Genomic DNA, 22,213 nt, shown 5'->3' with positions numbered 1-22,213 from the left:
CGTGGATATTTATTGAAATAAAAATAATAAAAATGAAATATAATAAAAACAGTTCATATTTCACGTCGTTACACAATAAAATTTGTCTTAGTGTTTTTTGTTTTACTATTTTGTCTCCGTATGTCATTCATATCAAGGAAATTCAATACAGTGGTGTTTTCATAAAATCCATGCAATCGATTTTGTATTGTATTTTAAAACCGTAAATTTTTCAGGATTTTATCGTATGAGCTTGATGTGTGTTGTTAATTTGAGGTTTGAAAAATTGCCGGTTTCAAAAAACGAAATAATACAAGCTCCATATACCTATGTGATACAGTCAGTAAATAAAGCTTTATTAGAAAACATTATTGAATTCGCTACAGAAAAGGTTTATTGACTGACTTTTAAAAATATTTTTTATGAAGACTAAAAGGAAATGCAAACAGATTCTAACAGTGTACCTAAGTGACAGAAATGACAATTTGACTGAATGTATGGGGAAACAGAAAATAATTACATGCCTAAGACCTGTCCAGACAAGGTTTGATTCAAATCTTAACAAATAAGATCATAAACATCAACCAAGTAGACTGAAGAGGCCTTAAGCAATTTGAATACCATAGACATTACGACTGGAGACAAAACCCTGCTATAATTTCCTTACATATTTATCTAATATAAATTCTATCATAATTTACATTAAGTACGTATACTGAAAGATTTCACACTTGGACTAATTTAGGTACGAGTGAAAGGTTCCATAAATCACGAAACGTCTTTAAAAACAAAACTGGAATTATTTTGTCAGTCTTAACAAAGAAACTAGCTCTCGTCGGCTCGACTCGAACACGAAACTAAGGTCTAATGCTTCTCCCATAGATTCATTTTGATTAATTTAAACACTAATTAAATTTAGATTTACGCAATTACTATAACACGTACACTTAAAATCGATTCCAATTTTGCTTTCTACAATACTTAAAATATCGATTACAGGAAACTCACCGTATTTTCCAAATTTCGTTTATTTATTTTCTATAATTTCCGAAACATCTTGTCTTCTATAAATATGAACATCAATAGGTACTCGATTTACATATCATACTTATAGCTACTATTTACAAGGTCTTAACTAAGATAGGAAACATTTGCTTATTATTGTACAGTAAACCCGAAAAATACCAAACAACTTACTCCCAAACACGTACATGCTACCGAACTATGAAGATCCTAAGAAAATACTGGAAAAATCTATTCATAATTGACACTATACAGCTTACAACTAAACCATACATTAAATCAACATAGCTTAACTTTGGCATTGGTTTCCACATTTTCTATAAATTAAAACATGTCAAACAAAGATCAATCGAATGTAACATTTAAAGATCATTGAAAATGAACAGTACAGCCTCAAAATAAAAACATAATTCGCAAACTAACATTAACAATGCAACGGGAACTGCTCAACACTGGTTCAGCTCAGGCCTATACGATATGTCACTTAAGATATAAATAAAGTTAATGCCCTTCGGTGCGGAAGCTCTCGGGCTAATATTGCAATCATTCGCCAACCAATTCAATTCTTAAGACTAGAACGTTAGTGTGATTCAAGCGATGAGAAACGCAACGATTTTAGGCCTAAAATATCTGGCTGGGCGGCGCAGGCGGCGGTAGGCGGAGACCGCCCCACGGGTAGAGTCACGAGGCCTCTTCTCGACACGCGTTCGAGTCGTCGGACAAAGCTAACGCTGCACCGTTACTCTGATTCACGACGCACTTACGCATGTGCTTCTCGAGTGTTGACGGTACTGAGAAGGGCATCTCACAAAACCGGCAGCGATACACGTCCTTTCCCAAACGACCGTGCGTCTTCATGTGCCTGGTCAACTTGGAGCTCTGAGCGCACGCATACGAACATAATTCACACTTATAGGGTTTTTCACCAGTATGAGATCGCCTGTGGACTGTCAGATTTGAGCAGTTCTTAAATACCTTCCCGCAGTATTCGCAAGTGTCATTTCGTCGTCCTTCTTTCGACTTCAAGAGAGGGTTTTGTAAGAGACCGTTGCTGGTGTTTTTGAGGCCATCGAAAATATTTTCTGGTGGTCGTTGCGCGTGTAACGTTGGCAGCCACCAACCCTCACCTCGGTCCATATCTAACTTCATCCGCTTGGAAGCTTCAAACGGATTTTCAAAAGGATTAAACAAAGGGTGTGGTTGCGGCGGCATCTTTGCGAATTCTTCCTTTAGCCGTAATGCAGCAGTGGGGGGCATGCCGTTTGGCTTATCGCTGGAAGGACCATTGTTATTGTCACGGTCCTTTGCCAGTTGCCATTTAAGCGAGTTTCCCGATTCCTGTAATGCCTGTTTGAAAGCTTCGCTGTATTGAGCAATGTTTGATAAACCGAATTTATCCATTAGTTCACCAACAACGGAAGCGGAAGGGGGATGAGCGGGAAGAGGAAGAGATTGTTTTCGGGGTGGTGCGGAAGGAGCACTGCTATTTGATACAGTTAAGTCCTCAGCTTCCTCAACGTCTTCGCCATCCTCATTATCTTCTTCATCCTCACCATCTAACTCCTCGTCTTCGAGATCTTCATCTGAGTCATCCTCACCGGTGTCACCGCCAGATTCTCCATCTTCCGTATTGGCATCAGTACCTCTATGCACTTTCATGTGCCTTTTTAATTTGGAAACTTTCTCGAACGCTTCGTCGCATTCACTACATTTGTACGGTTTTTCGCCGGTATGTGTGCGGCGATGCACCATTAAATTATTCTCGAAGCGGAACTTCTTTCCGCAGAACTCACAGGAATGTACAGCCTCGTCATTATTGCGTTTTGCAGACGGAGTCGAAGACGGGCGATCTGGAGGCGCGTCCGCGATCGGCGGCTCCGCGCGGCGCTCCGGCGACGTCGAGCTATGGGGCCTCGAAGCGTCGCGGGGCGCGTCCACCGTCCCGGGTCCGGCGCCCACCGGTGGAGTCTGACCGACTCGGGAGGGCGACGGGGAAGCGAACGGCGGCGAATGCTTCCTGGGGCTAGGAGAGCTCGAATTGCCTGTGGCCGCCCCTGGACTGGTCGTACCGGCCAGTTGCCGCAAGCGCTGCGAGTAAAAATCCAGCTGGGGTTCAAGTGATAGTGGTTGTGATACTGGAGGTACTCTGTCCCGAGAGGAGACCGACGTCGGTATGACGGGTGGCCGGTCTGCCGGTGATGGGAACGGTTGGTGAGGTGGGAGGGAGTTGGCCGCTACTGCTGCCGCGGCCGCAGCCAAATTGATCCCATGGTGGCGAAATTGCTCTGATACAAGTTGCTCCATCCTAAACCTATGGTCGTGATGGTTTGGTCGCGCGAAAAGTGGCGCCGGAGGAACTGAAGGATGAGCCAGCGGTGGTAAGCTTCCTGGGAGTGGCATTCTTAAGAGACCACCGACTCCGAAAGGCGAATGCATATCCGGAGGAGGTAGTAACGGGTGATGGCGAAGTGACGGTGGCGGGAGCGGCGCGCCAGTTGACGAGCACCCTGAGCTCGAAGAAGACGTGCTCGACGAGGAATGGTTCTGCTTATTGAGCTGCTGCTGTGGAGCATTATCCACGTATATCTTGACTCCATGGACATGCTGCACGTGCTGCAGCAGCCTCCACGCCGAATGCACGCGCGCCTTGCAAGTGGAGCACACGTAGTTGCTCGGCTCTGTGGGCAAAGAAAACAAACTTTAAAAATATGAAAACTAATCTCTTAGGGAAAAGGTTTCCAATAGAAGATTTACAGCAATATTAACACGGGTAAAGTGTCTAGTAATAGCTCTCACATATCGTAGTGTTGGGCCTAGGGAGTGTGCGTGGCGCGCATGCTAATGAGAAGGTCCGAGGGCCGGGTACGTCGGCGGCCGTGAATGATCGCTGCTCCGTGTCCCGCAAGATTCATGCACCTCTAAAATCTTATGAAATATACGGGGCCGGGATCACGTACCGGCCCAGTGTTGATATTGAAATCTATGTAACATTATCCCGGATGGGAAAAATAAAACGCGTGAGTGTTTAATTTTCATATTTCATATGTGTCACCAGATTGTAACATATTATGCAGTTTGGATGACCCGTGATAAGTTTAAGATAAAACTAACTACTTTTATTTTATTTAGGTAAGTACGAGAGAAATATAAGTAGTCAAATCATCAGTTGTATTGTAACTGATAGGTACATAGATTCTGATTAAAACAAAAGGTACACCTACAGACAACAAAATACTTTTGATACGGAACAAGTAAGACTACGAGACATTTAATATAATTTAATGATTAATATAGTTACGGGTTAAACATATAATATAATTGATTAATTTCATTCGGCTAGTACCGAGTAGTCAAAACAATAACAAAAATAATGTATTGTTTCCTTAGTTCGTTTTTTTAGCATTAGAAAGAACTTGAAGGAAGGTAAGCGATCTTGACATATCTTTTAATTGAAAAACGCTTTTTAAAAATCAGTAACTATTACTTATGAAAGCAGAAGAATATAAATGATCGTATTAGATTCATAATTGTTACATATTTGCCGTAAGTTATTTTTAAAATGTGTTTTTATATTAAAAGACATATCAAGATTGTTTACCTTATTTCTAATGCTAAAAAACGAACATAATGTTCAAGCTCAGAAGTTACGCAGTGGACGCTTGGTCAAGCACCGGCGGTGCCAGGCGGAGTTTTGACAGTAATTTGATTGCTCATTGTGAGCGCGGGCCACATTTTATTGTGGAGACAATAACGTTCTCAACTAGTGATGGGACGAAATGTTATCTATTTTTATAGGAATTTTTTTGAAGTGAAAAGTTCTTTAGCGGCGCTGGGCAGTTTTTGAGGTGGGAAAAAAATGATAAACTCGAGACAGCGTAAGGCGATCACGTGACCGTAAGGGGCGTAAGGTTTAGATGGCCACTCATAATTTAGATGGCATTTAAATCAATAAAGAAAAACTCAATGTTATTTGACATTTATGTTGCGGACTCCTTTTCAAGACTCTTTACCTATGTTCAAATAATTTGACGTTGTCATGGCAGTATGTAAATAAACATGTCAATGAAAAAGTGTGATCTTATTTGAGAATAGTAATAATATTATATTAAATAAATAGAATACCTCCGCTAAACGTATGTATCGTGTTACCGGGCGTCGGTAACATAGTGAAGTGAGTTTTCACTTCTATCGGCACTCCCGGAGTGCAAGCGTTGTTGCTTGTTTTTTTTTTAAAAGAAATCCGAGTCTAACACATTTTAGAAAAAAATCGTAGACTCGTGACAAGAGGGCGCAACTATTTCAAGATAGGGGTTATGCAGTAACGGATATTGGGGTTTTTCAATCAATATTGGCGGAACCCCTGACTAAAACGGCGAAATTCGTGTACAGTTTTTTTGATTTCTAGTAGTTTAGTAACACTTATTGAAATTCTATAATATAGAGGCCCAACGGAGCCGACACGTCTCAATGTTAAAGGCTTCTTTTAAATAAGTATGTAAGAGAAAAAAAAAACACTCTTTCACTCTTCTGTGGACAATATAAAAGCTAACGACCCGGAAACATATATCGGGGTTTTCTTATTTGAGTCTCAAGTACTGAAAATATATAATCACACATGTAAATGTTAAGTGTAAAATTAACTTTAGATTGTCATAACTTTGCGATGTCTACAGGAAAGACGCAAACGAGTTGACATACAATAAAATGTGTATGACCCATCTAGATACCTACAGTTAGGACGAATGTGAGTAGTAAGTACCTAACCGAAAAAGGATAATGAGTCGTAGGTATTTTAATACGCATTTTAAGCTGTTGTTGTTACCTGTTTTTTTTTGTTTTCGCTAATATGGATTAGTAAATGCACCCCGACCCCAAGTTGAACTAAACTACAAAGTCAAATTATTGTTCCTTTGCAGAATAATTATATTAATACAATCTTTAATCTAAAGAAAACTTTCGTGAGACATATGTACTTATTTTAAATTGTTTAGGCGACAACGGTTTCACTTACTTAGATTTTTAGTCGCCAGTGCAGTTTTCGTTTTTAGTAGTTTTTAGTTAGATTTTTAGTAGTAGTAGTTTTAGTATATAGTTCGTGCACGAAGGGTAGCCGCCGCGAGCCTGAGGAAGGACCCCCGAGGGGCCCGACAATGTCGCCAATAGCGACTAAAAATCTAAGCGAGTAAAACCGTTGTCATCTTAACAGTTTTATCTTTAATCTTTATCAAATGCGCTAAAATGACTAATACGTGATACCTTATAAACGTAATTTTGTATCGATGTGCCAGTTCCCATTGATAACAGCACTAGTGGGCGCGGCGATAACATCGGGCTGTTAAGATGCTTATTGAATTGTAACGGTCAAATTGTTGCCGGCCAGATTTTCTTGTACCATTGAGTTAATGCTCCGAATGTATTTTTGGTAAATAGGTACATTTTATGTACCTATCAATTTGATAACTCTACTTATTTGTTTCGATTTAGAGCACTGGAGAAAAAATATTGTTCTTAAGGGTAACATTCCATTTCTGACCGCAGCTGCACTACTGGTACTGAACGCGTCGCTGTTACTGTCAATTTCCATAGAAAAATGAACAGTAGTGCAGCTGCGGTTGGAAATGGACTGTCACCTTAAGGCAGCCTTAATGCCCAATATTATTATGTTTATTTATGTGAAATAATCGGTGTTTATTTATCAATCTGCATGAAAAAAGTGAATATCGGTAGGTATCAGTAGTACCTGTATGTATTATCACCACACTAGCGACCCTCCCCGCCTTCGCACGGGTTAACAAATTATACATAAACCTTCCTCTTGAATCACTGTATCTATTAAAAGAAACCGCATCTAAATCCGTTGTGTACTTTTAAAGATATAAGCATACATATAGGGACAGACCACGGGAAGCGACTTTTTTATACTATGTAGTGATACATTACCTATTTTATTGATTCAGTTTTATTAATTATTTATAACAATGAAGTATGTAGCATATTCCGAGAGCTGAAAATTCACGTAGAAAATTCTAGGTATTTATTTATTAAAATTTTACCGTTCATAGAAATCCAACTCATAAATATTATGACCTTTAATAGCATTGTACATTGTGTCTGGTCATCAAGGTAGCGACGGCAGAAAAAGTAGAATAAATTCTCATTTCCGTGACTTTCCATTTCCCGTCAATTCGATTGCATTTTTCTTTTGAATAATGTATAAATCAATTTTCTTACTTCTACCCACAGCGTTAGCATAGGTACCTCAGTTTATTTTGTTTTAGAACACTTTAAAGCCTCAGGAATATATAATCACGTGCCATGTTGCGGAATTTTCCTGAAACTAGTTTTTTCATACTATACTGATCTGTCACCCTATACATGAGAATAACAGCGCACTTTTCACAATGATCATATATTACTGTTCAGGCTTTACATTGTTTTATTCCATTATTTATACTTCGTGTAAAAGATGATGAAGTTTTTAACTATGCTGACAATATTGCACGTTAGCAATAAAGGTTTTTATGGAAGATTAATTTTAATTTATATGTATAAGAATATTATATGTATTTATTTATACACTTAATGTTATAGACAAGCTAGTAAAAATAAGTAGGCATAATACAGTTACAGATTTTCATTATTAAACGTCAATGTGTGGGCCCGATTCGGATTTTGTAATAGATATCTGTTAGACATCGCCAAGATACGATAACGATATGTTTAAGATCTAACCTGTAAAATTTGACATTTCCGCGATTCTGGAGATACTCTTGAACGATTTCCACAAGATATTACTTAGAGATCTAATTCATATCTAATATATATCTAACACGATCTATCGTAAAAGTGACATTGGTTGCCCAAATTGCGCTGCAAAAGAGAACTAGTTGAAATCTAAACTATAACGTATCTAGAATGGATCTAGTACGTGTCGTCTCTTGTGAATATCTTGAAGTTCAAATACGGCAGTGTGTCTTCTACCAGTACTTGTCACTTTAGACGTGTGTCGTAAGTCCGGTCAACAACGAACTTAGTAGCGGCCCCGGCTTACAGCGATCGATGCCGGATTACACCGATTACAGCTCGAGCCGTAATTTAAATCGATTGTTCGATAAGATCTTTTCGCCTGACCGTACTTTTAGAGGGCGGTTTAGTTTTTTAAAGTTGGCTAGTAATTTGCTTCTGATTTGTTTTGAATAGGATTATTGTCGTGTGCGTCGTGATGCCCAAAGGCGTCACTTTCACAGTGCAGTAGAGAATGGGGAGCCAGCTAAAGTCTGGAAGTTCCTAAGGTCAGTAGGAGTTGGGAAGTCTTCTCAAACTTCCGTTAGCAAACATCTAGACTTACTTCAGCTTAACCAACACTTCTCAACTTCTGCTACCTTCTCCGGGCCAGTTAAAACTAAAACTCTCGACCATCTTTCAAGTTTCTCTGCTCCTGACTATCCTCCTTTTGCACTTACTCAATTGACTGAGGGAGATGTTAAGAAAAACGTATTAGCCATTTCGTCCAATGCCGTAGGAGTTGATAGTATTAGCCGGAAAATGATTCTTCCTCTTCTTGATTTATTGGTCCCTATCATTACTCATATCCTTAATAGCTCTATTTCCTCTGGCATTTTTCCTTCTGCTTGGAAAGATGCTGATATCATCCCCCTTCCCAAAAAGTCCAATCCATCTTCTTTCTCAGACTATAGACCCATATCTATTCTTCCTTTTCTCTCTAAGGTTCTTGAGCGGCTGGTACATCAGCAGCTTACGTCCTTCTTAAACAGGTATGAGCTCATGAATCCTTACCAGTCTGGTTTTCGTTCCGGTCACAGTACAGTCACAGCCCTTGTCAAGATTACTGATGATATTCGGGCCGGAATGGACAACCGTAGACTCACTGTACTATCGCTGTTAGATTTCAGCAATGCATTTAACACAGTTGATTTTGATGTTTTACTTGGCGTAATGCGTTCTCTTAACATTTCTCCTTCAGTCATTGATTGGTTTCATAGCTATCTTGAAGGCCGTCGGCAACGCGTGAAAGTAGATTCCTCTTGTTCTTCGTGGTGCAGCACGTTGGCCGGTGTACCGCAAGGCGGCGTGTTGTCTCCTCTCCTATTTTCAATATTTATTAATAAAATTACTAGTGATATTTCCTCTTCATACCACCTCTATGCCGACGACCTCCAAATTTACTCGCAGTGTGCAATTAGTGATCTCTCTCAAACTATTAGCTCCACGAACCGGGACTTGGAATCCATCTCCAGTTGGAGTAAACGCTATGGACTGAAAGTGAATCCGGTTAAAACGCAGGCCATAATTTTAGGTAGTCCTCAACTCACCTCTCGGATTGACTTGCACAGCTTACCAGCCATAGTGTTTGATGGCGTCCAGGTTCCTTATTCGAGTCAAGTAAAGAATCTCGGTATTCTAATAGATCGTACACTTTCGTGGATACCACAGATCAGTGAGACCAGTAGGAAATTGTTTGCTTCCTTGGGGTCACTTCGTAGAGTTCGTAACTTTTTGCCGCTTGCCACCAAAATTGCGCTTGCACAATCTCTTCTTCTTCCCATACTAGATTACGCCGATATTTGTTACCTGGATATTACGGAGGACCAGCTAAACAAACTAGAACGATTACAAAATGCTTGTATTAGATTCATATATGGCCTGCGCAAATTTGACCACGTCTCGGAATTTCGAACCAAGCTCAGGTGGTTGCCAATTCGTCTGCGTCGCAACTCTCACATTCTCACCCTTCTTTATAACATTCTCTTCAACCCCACTACCCCCCCTTACCTTAAAGAACGTTTTAAATATCTCTCTTCTGCGCGGTGTGCGGAGAAGCATCTCCTTGCTCCTCCTTCTTCTTCTTCTAAATTTTATAATACCTCCTTCACTTTTCGGGCTGTTCGATTGTGGAATGCTTTGCCGTCGGATATAAGATGCGCCAAATCCCTTTCCATATTTAAAAATCTTTTAAAATCCCATTACCTGTCACTGCCTTAATTTGCTTTTATTTATTTATGTATGTGTATATATATATATATATATGTATTTTATATATTTATTGTATTTACTTAAAATAATTCTTCAATATATCTTTTTATATTTATTCTTGATATGTGAGGCTATTCTATTAGTACTCTACGTAATCTCGTATCAGCACTACCCGTTCATTGTTGTAAGTTATTGGTTTCCTGCTACCCAAAGGTTGTCTGGAAGAGATCGCTTTTGAGCGATAAGACCGCCTGTTGTTACCTAATGTAATGTCTGTTCTTTCTCTGTATTCTTTTTCATCATGTGGTGCACAATAAAGAATATATTATTATTATTATTATTATTATTATTGCATATTATTGTATATTTTAGCAACTTAACATTCATAATTCAGTTTGAATAAATTAGAGAATAGATTTAAGCTAATTTTGCGCCGATTTGAATAGAACAAAGTGAGTGCGTGTCATTATAAACGTCATATTTTCATACAAATTTGACAATAGTAATGACATCGCCACACTTTGTCATTGCAATTGCCATGCAGAATAATGTTCTAGAAATATTGTTATGATTATTAGTTACGTACGGACAAAAATAAACAGATGCTGAAAATATATCACAATATTAAAATAAAATTTGAGCACGGCCTGTATAAAACGCTTTAACAGTGATAGGTATAGATAATTGATACGATTGATTCTTGATAATATTATGGACTAGTGTGGGTGGTCAATCACGGGCATTAGCTGTCATATTATTTAATTTAGATTGAATGTGAATAGATTCTACTGATTACGGCTTAAAGCGTTCTGGTAGAGTATGTACCTATCAATATTATTAATTTATCATAGATATTCGCATGTCATGGACTGATAAAGAATTAGATTGGCTACTTTACGTGTGTATCTATATCTAAAGCTATGTAGTATAAATATTTAGGCTAATTGCTCCAACAGTAAGTGAAGATTTAGAGTCCGTCTAAGTTAACTGTGCATCGACTTGACAGTGACTTGGCTGTGGACAGTGCATCCACTGTGGTAGTGGTAGTGTCATCACACTACCTCACTTTGACACAAAGTAAGAGAGTGTCATTATAAACCTTATATTATCAAAAAATGAGATGAATGATGACATTGCCACTTTTAACATTGCCAATGCCATGCAGAGTTAGCTTTGTCCGTCTCTACCACACATTTTTGAAGTGAAAACTTGTTTAGCGGCGCTGGGCACTTTTTGAGGTGGGGAAAAAATGATAAACTCGAAACAGCGTAAGGCGATCACGTGACCGTAAGGTTTAGATGGCCACTCATTTAGATGGCATTTAAATCAATAAAGAAAAACTCAATGACATAATTCAATAAAGCTACATCTTGATGAAATTGCTAATAAAAGTGAAAGCTAGTACTGGTGATGGTGAATAAAACTCGAAATATCATGACCAAATATATTTAGATGCGAGGTCTGCAAGGTAACTTTACAATTTCTATTCGAATTTTAAACAATTAACGCTACAAATTTTTAATTTCGAATTTTAAACAAGCTCACTGACCAGCAATTTCGGAACTAAAGTTTTTCAATAGAAAGTAGGATGGGTCAATTATACATAGTGCTGTAGACATTTTGGACTAGTCATTGAGTTTTCACTTCTGTCGGCACTCCCGGAGTGCAACCCGTTGTTTTTTTATTTATTTAGGCCATCACCTCGAAAGTTACGAATTAAAATTCTCTGCTCTTTATGCATTTCTGTGAGAACTACTTCTTTTATTTACTTATACAATTCGTAACGACAATATCTCTGATATCTATCAAGATCCACGTAATTTTAAAGTGATAAAAATGAACCCAAACCTAGATACAAAATTAACAACTCTAAAAATATCACATTAAAAATCTAAATCGAAGTCAAACAAAGTGCGACGTGCGACATTCGAAATTCGAAATTCAAATTTTCCCAACCAGCCAGCAACTGTTATGGGTCACAATTTGCACCATTCGGGTTATAAGCGGGTGGGTGGAGGGGGGACGGTCATTCAGCGCAGCGGCGCGACGGACATCCGCCGCATAACAAGTCGATGGTCGCGTTCTTATTTCGAAAGATACGAAATGTGAATTTGCGGTTTTTAATGCTGCGTGGTTGTTCCTGTATTAAATTGTTATGACTACGGGAGTTGTAACAATTAATTCATTTTATTACCTAAAGTTACCTATAGGTATTCAAATGAAAATGGTTTAATGCTACACATAAGTTTTTTCCGCGGTTTTGACTGAGCCGTATAACGATTGAATAGGATAATAGTATTATGTATTATAATAATTCGTCTGCTTTTAAGCAGGTACATTTTCATTTTGAATTCATTTTAATGACTAGGTATTGTAATAAAATAGTTTTTCTTACGTCTTTTTCCTATCGTTTTGTATCCGTAAATGGGTCAATCAACTATTTCTTGTTGTTATTCTGTCCCATTAGCGAGGAGATAATAGTAGCATAGATTGTTAGAAGAACTGCTGTACTATGTTCTACTAACATGCTCATTAGATGTCCCATTATGGAAAGGTTATAACTACCATAAAATGCAAGTTTGGTTCAATTAAATACGAAAAACCTAGAATTTTAAGAGTGACTCAGGAGACCGTAACCATAGCAACGTGTGACAAGAAAAAGTTGATTAGCCCAAATAACTGAGATTTTCCGAGCAAAACTCAATACAAAGTGACACATTAGCTTCCACATCACTATTTCAAGAGTTTAGTAGTTTGTAGTTCCTCGCGGTGTCCGCGCAAGGCGCCGGGGTGTTATTACAATCGCTAGCTGAGCTCATCGTTTAGACGATCCATTATAAGTGCAATCTCTGACGTTACACGGTTGTTACGGGTACAGAGTTCACGTTATAGTAGTTGACTAGACAGCTCGCGTCTCCTTGTTGTCGGAATGGAAGGAGTAGGGTGCGAACAACTGTCGGCGGCGCCGGATGCTGCGCGCCGGCTTCCGGCCGAGGGTAGTTCTCCGGTACAGCGTTTTAGGCTCGACTTTTCAAATTTTACACATTCCTAACTGAAACTGTTGAAGACGTGACTTTATTATTTATTTATTTATTTAAACTTTATTGCACAAATTTACACAAAAAGAGTACAAATGGCGGACTTAACGCCTCGAGGCATTCTCTACCGGTCAACCATTGGGCTAAAAAGAGACTGAGACTTTTTGATTTTTGTTAACTTTAGTTTTAAATGTATATTTACTCATTCAGCGGTAAATACGAGTCATATTTGTAAGGATTCTATGAATTTATTTTCAATACCATAAATGCTGGGTGCGAATGCGTTAAGGATTTAAGTCCGCCACGTATTTTAAACTAGTTAAAATTTACAAAACTTTAACGGAACAGCGCTACGATATCAAAATATCAATCAACTATAAGTACTGATAGAAAATTTTCACAATCAATAGTGTACGAACAAAATTTAAATCGAACTAGAACACTTTAAATTAAGTAAGTTACTTATACCATTTATTTGCACTAAAATCGATTTAAGTGTATTTTGAGACCGAAAATAGTTCATTTTATAAAAAAAATCACTAAGAACATGTACTGACGTAACTTATCTTAACTACACTGCACATAGTGCTGTGATTATCACTCGCAAGCGTACTTCGCAAATCAGCGTCTCTCAAGTTATTATACCTACACCACAGAATAAATAATAGTACTAAGTACAGAAGACTCACTCTCTAACAAAACGCGTCTGTTACGATCAGCACAGATATGGCCGCTAGGTGGCGACAGCGCCACGCGCGGCTTATGTCTTTCCCCAAAATTGGGGCCGAACGGATGTACTTTTAGCTACCTGTAGCAAAGCGACGAAATCGCGGAGTGAGACACGCCTGCCTACACCCGAATCTATAGGTAGGTACTCTACCTAGACCACGTCTATAAAACCTACTGTCCACGAAGCAAATAGAGGATACGGTGGACCCCCCCCCTCCCCTTAGGGGGCAGGGGGTCCAGACGGGTGGTGTTTAAAAATTTCACCCCCACTGCCTTCAGCCTTACAATGCTGTAATCAGCGATTGCCATTTGAAATCGAAGCTTGTGCTTAATTTTTGTTTTAGTTTTATATGTATCCAATAGGGCGTAGTTATTTACGGTAGTTTCGTAAAAAAAAACTTGTTCATTTATGAAAAATGGTTGCAAATAGCTCTTGCTAGCTCTATTATCTACATTTCTGAAAAAAAAATCTAATACGAGGTATATGAGTATTTATAAAACACAGCGTAGAAATACATTAAATAAATATACATATTTATATATAATATAATTATGAAATATATATTTATTTATAATAGTATTCAATATTATTTGTTCAAGGTTATGTATATTTATATATAATATAATTTTGATATTCATATACATTTGTATATTTATATAAGGTCAGGGTGGCCAAATCCGTCAGTGGGACAAATCCGTCCAACAACATTTGTATACATATTCAACAACATATTCATGAGAGGTGATGCGATATTCTTACTGAATTGTAAAATTTATCATATAAATTCGTCGTAGCTTCCGTAGATCAACCTATATCTTTGCTGTATTATTTAAAATTAAAAAGTAGATATTATTTTTAAAGTTTTTAAAAATGTTCATTACCCCTAAATTTAAAAATAGAACGGAATTGCCCCAAAAAATATATTTGGCAATAAAATCTAAAATGAACTTTAAATTGAGTTCGCTCAGGTTTAGTTTCGATTAAGAGTATAGTGGTATTTGTTCACTTGACGTATAAGTTTGTAATACGTCACGATCCAAGAAAAATCGTTGGTTGACGGAAATGCCCCAAATCCTAGGGAAAATCCGTCAACTGACATGTCTTAAAAAAATCATATTTGAATAACCAGCAGTACTAGCAATTTAATACGACCTTTAAGTATATAGCTAAATAAATGCTTAATCTATTACAGTCATCAGGTTTATTAAAAAATAAATATCATCGTAGTTATGACCAGGCAAAGTTAACTTATGAAAAAGTATGACGGAAATGCCCTCATTGACTAATAGTATTCAATATTATTTTTTCCCGTCATCCACAACGTGTCCTGCACTGCATGCTGTCCCGCACACTCCGCTGGCTCCACAGAAAACCAGCGCCGCTGGCCACGCTAGTCGTGCCAGCTGCATTGCAGAGTGGAGACCATTTCGGCTTCACATCTCTATTTCCACTGCTTTGTTTATCTCTGCCTTGTATTTGCAATATGTGTTGTTTGTATTGATGTGTTGTCTGAATAAATGATTTCTATTCTATTCTATTCTAAATACAATACATAAAATTACATAAGTACCTACCTAATATTGAATAGCCAATAAAAACCTGTTTGTATGATGTACTTGTATGCCACGTGATTCAATGTAAAGGTTAAACTATTGTCACTCAGTCTTTATAAAGACTAATCAAATAACAGTGACAGTCTTTGAGCGATTCTTTGTTTAGTTAGTGATCTGATATCTAATTTTAGAGGACAATTTGCCAGAAATTTTAAATACTTAATTTGTATACTACACTCCTCACGTGACATCGTCCGTGTGAGAATTTTACAAAATATTGGAGACTAACCAATGATTTTGAAAATAAGTTTTTTTTTTTTTTCAATTTTAAATATTATACAAGCAAGAATTCTATAAAATGTTATATGGGACATTTTGTAAGTTTGAAAAATGTCTGTTGGCACATCAGTACGATACGCCTGTAACTGTGTGATACTCTTCTTGTTAGTAGGTAGGTATTCAAGTATGTAATAATGTTTAACTCATTTTCAATTTGATGATTACCGGAATTAGGATAGCTTTATGTTATTCAAAATATAAGTAAGCTAGATTAATAGATTTATTCGCCAAATTTTCCGCCAAATTTTCAATAAATACATACATATATTACATATTAGGCTAGGTCACCCACATTTATTTTTATTTATTTTTTAGGTATTAGTTTTAGTTTTGTAGGTAGTTTTAATTTTAGGTTACTTTTTATTGTAAGTTTTTTATTAATTATGTTTATGGTTTTAACAAAAATAAATATAAATGCCTTCACATCAATATTGCCCAAAAACGTATTTCGTAAAATTAATAAGATACCTAACATATTATATTTTCTGACTCATAAAATGAAAATAAAACTCGCCAATATTTAACAATCGTCTGGGTCGTAAGTACGCAACTGTAATTGAATTTACGAGGAATGACCGATTTGACCGTCGCCAGTAGGTATATGAATACAAGTGTTTTGTGATGTGGATACAAAAAGTGACCCCTAGACTTTGAAAACACGGTTCAGTTGTTTTCAGAGTGTACAAAAAGTGTCAGTGAAGAAATAAGATACGAATTGATTTACTTATTTACATGTTTGTTTCAATACCTACCTAAAATTCATACATATAATTCTATTATTCGAATAGATAGAACACAATGAGATAAACTCGTGGCACTTCTAAAATGAAGACGCACAAATATACTGTTTAAAAAATTCGAAATCTGAGAAATCGTTCTTAGGATTCATTTAGGAAATTGCAAAATTGTCCTCTACCGTAAACAAAAACCCATATAATGTATTTATATCCACGAGTAGCCCTGTAATCTTCCTTTACAACCATTATACATAATTTAAACCAAGACAAAATGTTGGGGAAAATTATTAAAACTGACACCAATATCACGACTCGGCACACAGGCGTAACCAATCGTGGAGGGTGCGTACAATTTGTGAAATTCGATAGTTTACAGAAATCAAGGCAAAATGGGCGAAGCGGGCGGCGCCATCTTTTTTTTAATAACTTATTTTCCCGTATTTAAGACAATCAAGTATCTGGCTATATAGACAATAACAGCTAATATGCAGCTTTGATCATTAGAAAACGTAAGATTTGAAAACAATATGTCAGGTGTCAGTTGTCAAACTGACCTTTAGACGGCAAATAAAAAAAAGCGGCCAAGTGCGAGTCGGACTCTCAACAAGTGCGACTCGCCCATGAAGGGTTCCGTATTTAGGCGATTTATGACGTATTAAAAAAAAACTACTTGCTAGATCTCGTTCAAACCAATTTTCGATGGAAGTTTACATGGTAATGTACATCATATATTTTTTTTAGTTTTATCATTCTCTTATTTTAGAAGTTAGGGGGGGGGGGACACACATTTTACCACTTTGGAAGTGTCTCTCGCGCAAACTATTCAGTTTAGAAAAAAATGATATTAGAAACCTCAATATAATTTTTGAAGACCTATCCATAGATACCCCACACGTATGGGTTTGATGAAAAAAAAAATTTTGAGTTTCAGTTCGAAGTATGGGGAACCCCAAAAATTTATTGTTTTTTTTTCTATTTTTGTGTGAAAATCTTAATGCGGTTCACAGAATACATCTACTTACCAAGTTTCAACAGTATAGTTCTTATGGTTTCGGAGAAAAGTGGCTGTGACATACGGACGGACAGACAGACGGACAGACAGACGGACAGACAGACGGACAGACAGACAGACATGACGAATCTATAAGGGTTCCGTTTGTTGCCATTTGGCTACGGAACCCTAAAAAAGACATTGGTGGTGTATAATATATGTATTATGTTTAGATGTGTCACCTTTTATGTTCTGTTGTAGGTATGTTAGATAAACGTAAAAACGTATACTGTAAGTAGTACCTACATTTGAACTGGTTGGTAAAACTCTTAAGGCTATCTCAAACAAAATAATTATAACAACAAAAGAAATATCATGGTTTATGGGCTAAATCGTCTGTTTTTTGTCCAAATATGTGAACTAACTTAACTCTAAACTTACAAAACATTGATCCTGTAGACATCACAGTACAAAACGTTATCGCCCAAAATTGGCCCTAACTTAACACATGTGGCGGCTATTTTAAACTCGTAATAACGCCACACGTGTGACACACCCATTACCACATATTACAAAAAATGCGGGGGAAACAATAAAATCGGGGGATAAAGTGGACGTTGTAAAATTGATTTTGATAAGAGAAGAGGACGTGGAGAATTTTTGAAATCAGCACGTACATACGTAAAATGTCATTCAATAGAACTTGCTAACTATGTAAACAAACCGCCATACTAAAATTGACACTAAATGTCAATTTACTAGTAACTTTTGTTTACATTGTTAGCAAGTTCTATTGAATGACACTTTAGTAAGAAATATTAATACATATTCAATTTGCAGTTGAAGGGCCATGTACAAAATTTACGATTTGGTGATGTAACAGCTACGTACCAACATGTTACTACGGTAAAAACGCACTATTAAACGTGATATTATACAACAATATGATTGTATAAATTTACAACAGATTATACCTATAAGTTTAAAAAAACATCAATCACTTTGCCAATCAAATTCGCTTTTAATTAACAAATTCCCCACCGGTCACTCTGCAGTACACAAAGCAACCATGGGAGCTATTCGCCGCGACCCGTCCAATGCAACCGACACAACAATCCTTTAGATTCCTGACCTAGGGGACCGCAGATAAATTAAGCCATACTATTCTATAAAAAGCTTGTCAGAAAATATAGATAGCCCATCTCTACCCGTTGCGTACCCGGGGCAATCTATCACAGAAAATCTATGATATATTTACACACACTGAATGCATTATCACCATTCCTAAATCAGCTATCAACGGACTCTTTTCACTAAAAGGGTGAGCTCCACTGTAGAAAAGGTTGACCCCTCATAAAGACTTATCACCTCATATACAAAATAAGGTAATACTAATCCGAACCATCTCAAGCCAAATTACGTTTAGAGAAGCAGATCTTAAAGATCAAATTTCAATGTACTCTGGTCCGTAGATCGGATCTCGCCAAAGTTAGCGGTAGTTTTTTCACAACAATCTCCTCTCGGACTTAACTTACGTTATCTCGCCCACGAACGCCGCACGAGGAATGGAGCCCGCACGTACATAATAAGGACGATATTTCTAAAGAAATTTAAATTCACCCGCAAAGGTCCCGAGTCCCAAGATAGGATTAAAGATTGGGCGCAAAGATGGCCCTTTTGTGGCCGACCCTTAAGAAAACATGTCTTGATATGGAAATATCTTGAACGGGACGTAATCGAGGAATCATTTACGGGGGCGATCGCTTGTCGGAAGAAATTATCAGAGTCTATGAATGCGTAGATAATTGGTCAAACTTTTAACCCCCTGGTTTGGGACGACGTTTATTTTGCATGAGTGGAGAAGTAAAAAGCGTATCATTGTTAAGTCATATCGGACCGAGCATTGCGATGCGGTAGAGCGTGCACGCTCACGTTTAAAAGGATAATTTCATCTGTGGCAGGGGCGCCGCGGAACCGATGCGGCTACAACTGTCCAGACCGCATAATTGTCATTGCACTGCAATAAGAATGACCCCGCAGGCGATGGACTCGACATGCAACCAGTTGGAAAAAAAAACGCGTAAAAACATGACGTTCGAACTAACAATTTAAACCCTTGATCAAATTGAAACGACGAAACAAGTAATTTGAATACGAAACACCTATAGCTCGACAATCCTTCATTAATTTGTAAGCCAAACAAAGGATACCAAATACTGGACCCGCCGTACACTTGAGCCAATATTTGTTTTGATACAAATAAGTGACGGCCATCGGTTCTCGGTTTTGTGATGGTAATGACTGTGGCAGACCTTGTGGACACAGTATCCATATGTCGTATTCATTGTTAAAAATTCAAATGATATATAAATATGGAAATCTTTATACATTAAATTCTTAAAGAAATAGTCATTGACACGAAATCGAATATCGGTTTGTTCTAAATTTAACTAGGAGCTTATTCAAAGGACACGCGATAGGCACGAGACAATCTTCCCCTCACCTTTAAATGGCGACGTCACTTCTAAAATTAAAACCCACTTATTTTAAACCCGCCACTTAGCCACCTTCCCGTCTGTACAAAAACTAAAAATATCCCCGACCATTGTGTCACGCTCAAAGAAGTTCCATAGGTCACGGCAGCGCATGAGCATGTACTTACCGCGTGTCAGGAACACGCCAAACATTTTTTATCTTTGAAAAAATTATAAAAGGCCGCCCAACAATAGACCTCAGTAGCATCTTTGACAATTATAATATCAGTCGACCATTTATAAAATGTCATTAAGACCGTCTTGTTGTCAATCGATATTAAACTCTAAACAAATGACAACAGGAGTTTAAAATGCCAGAACTGGTTTTGAGTATTCAGCTCATCGTCATGGTTAACATAAGGGTCATCACAAAAGGCACAAGATAACAATGAACGCACGTCAATCGTGTGCTCATGCAAATATTTTTTTCTTCCGAAACCTTCCCCTTATCTGTTCATACAGCGATGGGGTTAATTAATATGTACAATATAATACTATTAAATTTATATTCACTTTTTTAAGTTGGCGCGAGGTCACGACTTACTGTCACCATTAGAATTATGTCCTTGTTTTGACAATACGATTCCATTTGAATGCGGTTTTAATGTTCTGTAGATTTATGGATTCAAGTCTTTTGTTTCTGGTTATCAATTTAATGCGATATTTTATTATTACGGAGCCCTCATGCTTTATTGAGCACGGCTGGTGTGACAGCTCACTCGAAGGGGTTAATATTAAGGTTTAGGATAAACGCAATAAGCCGAAACAACTGGTGTCGAGTCAAACCTGCAATTGACATTTCGATGAAAGCGCAATCGTATTACGTTGAAGCACTACTTTTCCCGAGTTTTTATGACGGAATTTTAATAACTCTTTCATAACGTTTGCTGGTCTCAAAATGTGAATTGTCTGGTTTCAGTTAGCGTCAAACTTCTAAATCTACAAAGCGAGGTAATGCGGGTAGAGAATGTTGTACAACATTTACGTTGCACAAATTCGGGTTTAAGAAAGCTTTTGTTGTGCAACGGTTTAATACAAAAGTGTCAAATGACGGCACATCTGCTCCCACAAAGGGTTACGCTCGGCTTTTAGATTATTTTCCGAACCACCCCCGCAAGATTGCTCGCTTATACAGATGTTCATGATTTTAGACGTTTATTTCTATTAACTATTATGGCTTAAAGGATCGTTGATTTTTTTAGACATATTTTGAACATAATAGATAGGTAGTAAAACTTTCGAACCAGTTTCGTTTCATCGACTAAAAAGTGGAGTGCAAATTCATTCTAGAAGAAGGTTTGGCAGAGCTAAAATGATTAGACATATTATGTTGTCTCTTTGTTTTAATGTTATGAATGTGTTCTTTCGATGTAACTATTAGACAAAATTATATTTACTCGTAAAACGCAAATTTGCAATTGCTATTTCATTGCCATGCCGTATTGGTAACTGTGAAAAAAGAAATTCAGGTACACGTTCGGTCAAAATGAAAGCACCCCTTGCATCAATGAGCAGCTAAAGTGACGAGTATACTACGGAAAGAAATATATGGACCAACGATGACATCAGCATTCCACGGACCAACATTGTTATTGTGCAACATCTCGCAGACGACAAAAGACACGATAAAATTGTCTTCAGCGGCCGAATCCTTTGACACAAAGCGATTACCTAAGAATCATTTATAAACTAAACATGACCAAACGGCGATGACGTGAAGCTTCTAAATAATAGGGAATTTGTCAGTCGCACGTGTCTATTTGGAGATATATTTGGCTAGAAGATATGCGTCATCTCCGTATAGGGTACTATTTAATGTAAAAGATTCCGGAAAAAATATTGGGAACAAAGAAATCGTAATACCTACCTTTACCTTTTAAAAAAAAAGAAAGAAAAATTATAAACCGAAATTATTATTTCCTAGATGACACAGTAATTTGGTTGGGCTGGTATCCTTGATATTTAGATAGTTGGAAGACTTGAAGGACAATTATTAGTACTTACCACTGTGCATGGTATTAGATTCAGCGTCAGCTACTTCAGTTCTAGATTTCTTTTGATCATCTGGAGAGGCTGAAGTATCCATGTGCTCTTGTTTGATCTTGGGTTTGATGTCTTCATCGGGGGAACTTGATGGCATTGGCGATGTTGATGCCCTCCGCTTTGGTGTTGACACACCAGCGTCAGCTTCTGTTGGTAATAATATTGTTTATGATATTTAAAAAAAATTATAAACAATACAGAAGATACATGGTCAAAAACAAGTCAAGATGGAATAGTGATTGAGCTATACCA

The 22,213-nt window shown here is 37.5% G+C and overlaps 1 protein-coding gene across 1 annotated transcript in view; it reads right to left on the bottom strand.

Moving 5' to 3' along the window:
- Positions 1–475: 475 nt before the first annotated feature.
- LOC134653406 (B-cell lymphoma/leukemia 11A) overlaps positions 476–22,213 on the bottom strand; it is a 52,419-nt gene continuing 30,681 nt past the window's right edge. The window contains exons 4-5 of the mRNA XM_063508756.1: positions 21,923–22,108; positions 476–3,680 (exon numbers count right to left, since the gene is read on the bottom strand). Of these exons, the coding sequence (XP_063364826.1) occupies positions 1,684–3,680; positions 21,923–22,108 (2,183 nt within the window). The 3' untranslated portion in view covers positions 476–1,683. The remainder of the gene's footprint in view (positions 3,681–21,922; positions 22,109–22,213) is intronic.

Source organism: Cydia amplana, chromosome 13 (genome assembly GCF_948474715.1).
Source record: "Cydia amplana chromosome 13, ilCydAmpl1.1, whole genome shotgun sequence".
NCBI lineage: Eukaryota > Metazoa > Arthropoda > Insecta > Lepidoptera > Tortricidae > Cydia > Cydia amplana.
This window is presented reverse-complemented; position numbering and strand designations above follow the sequence as displayed.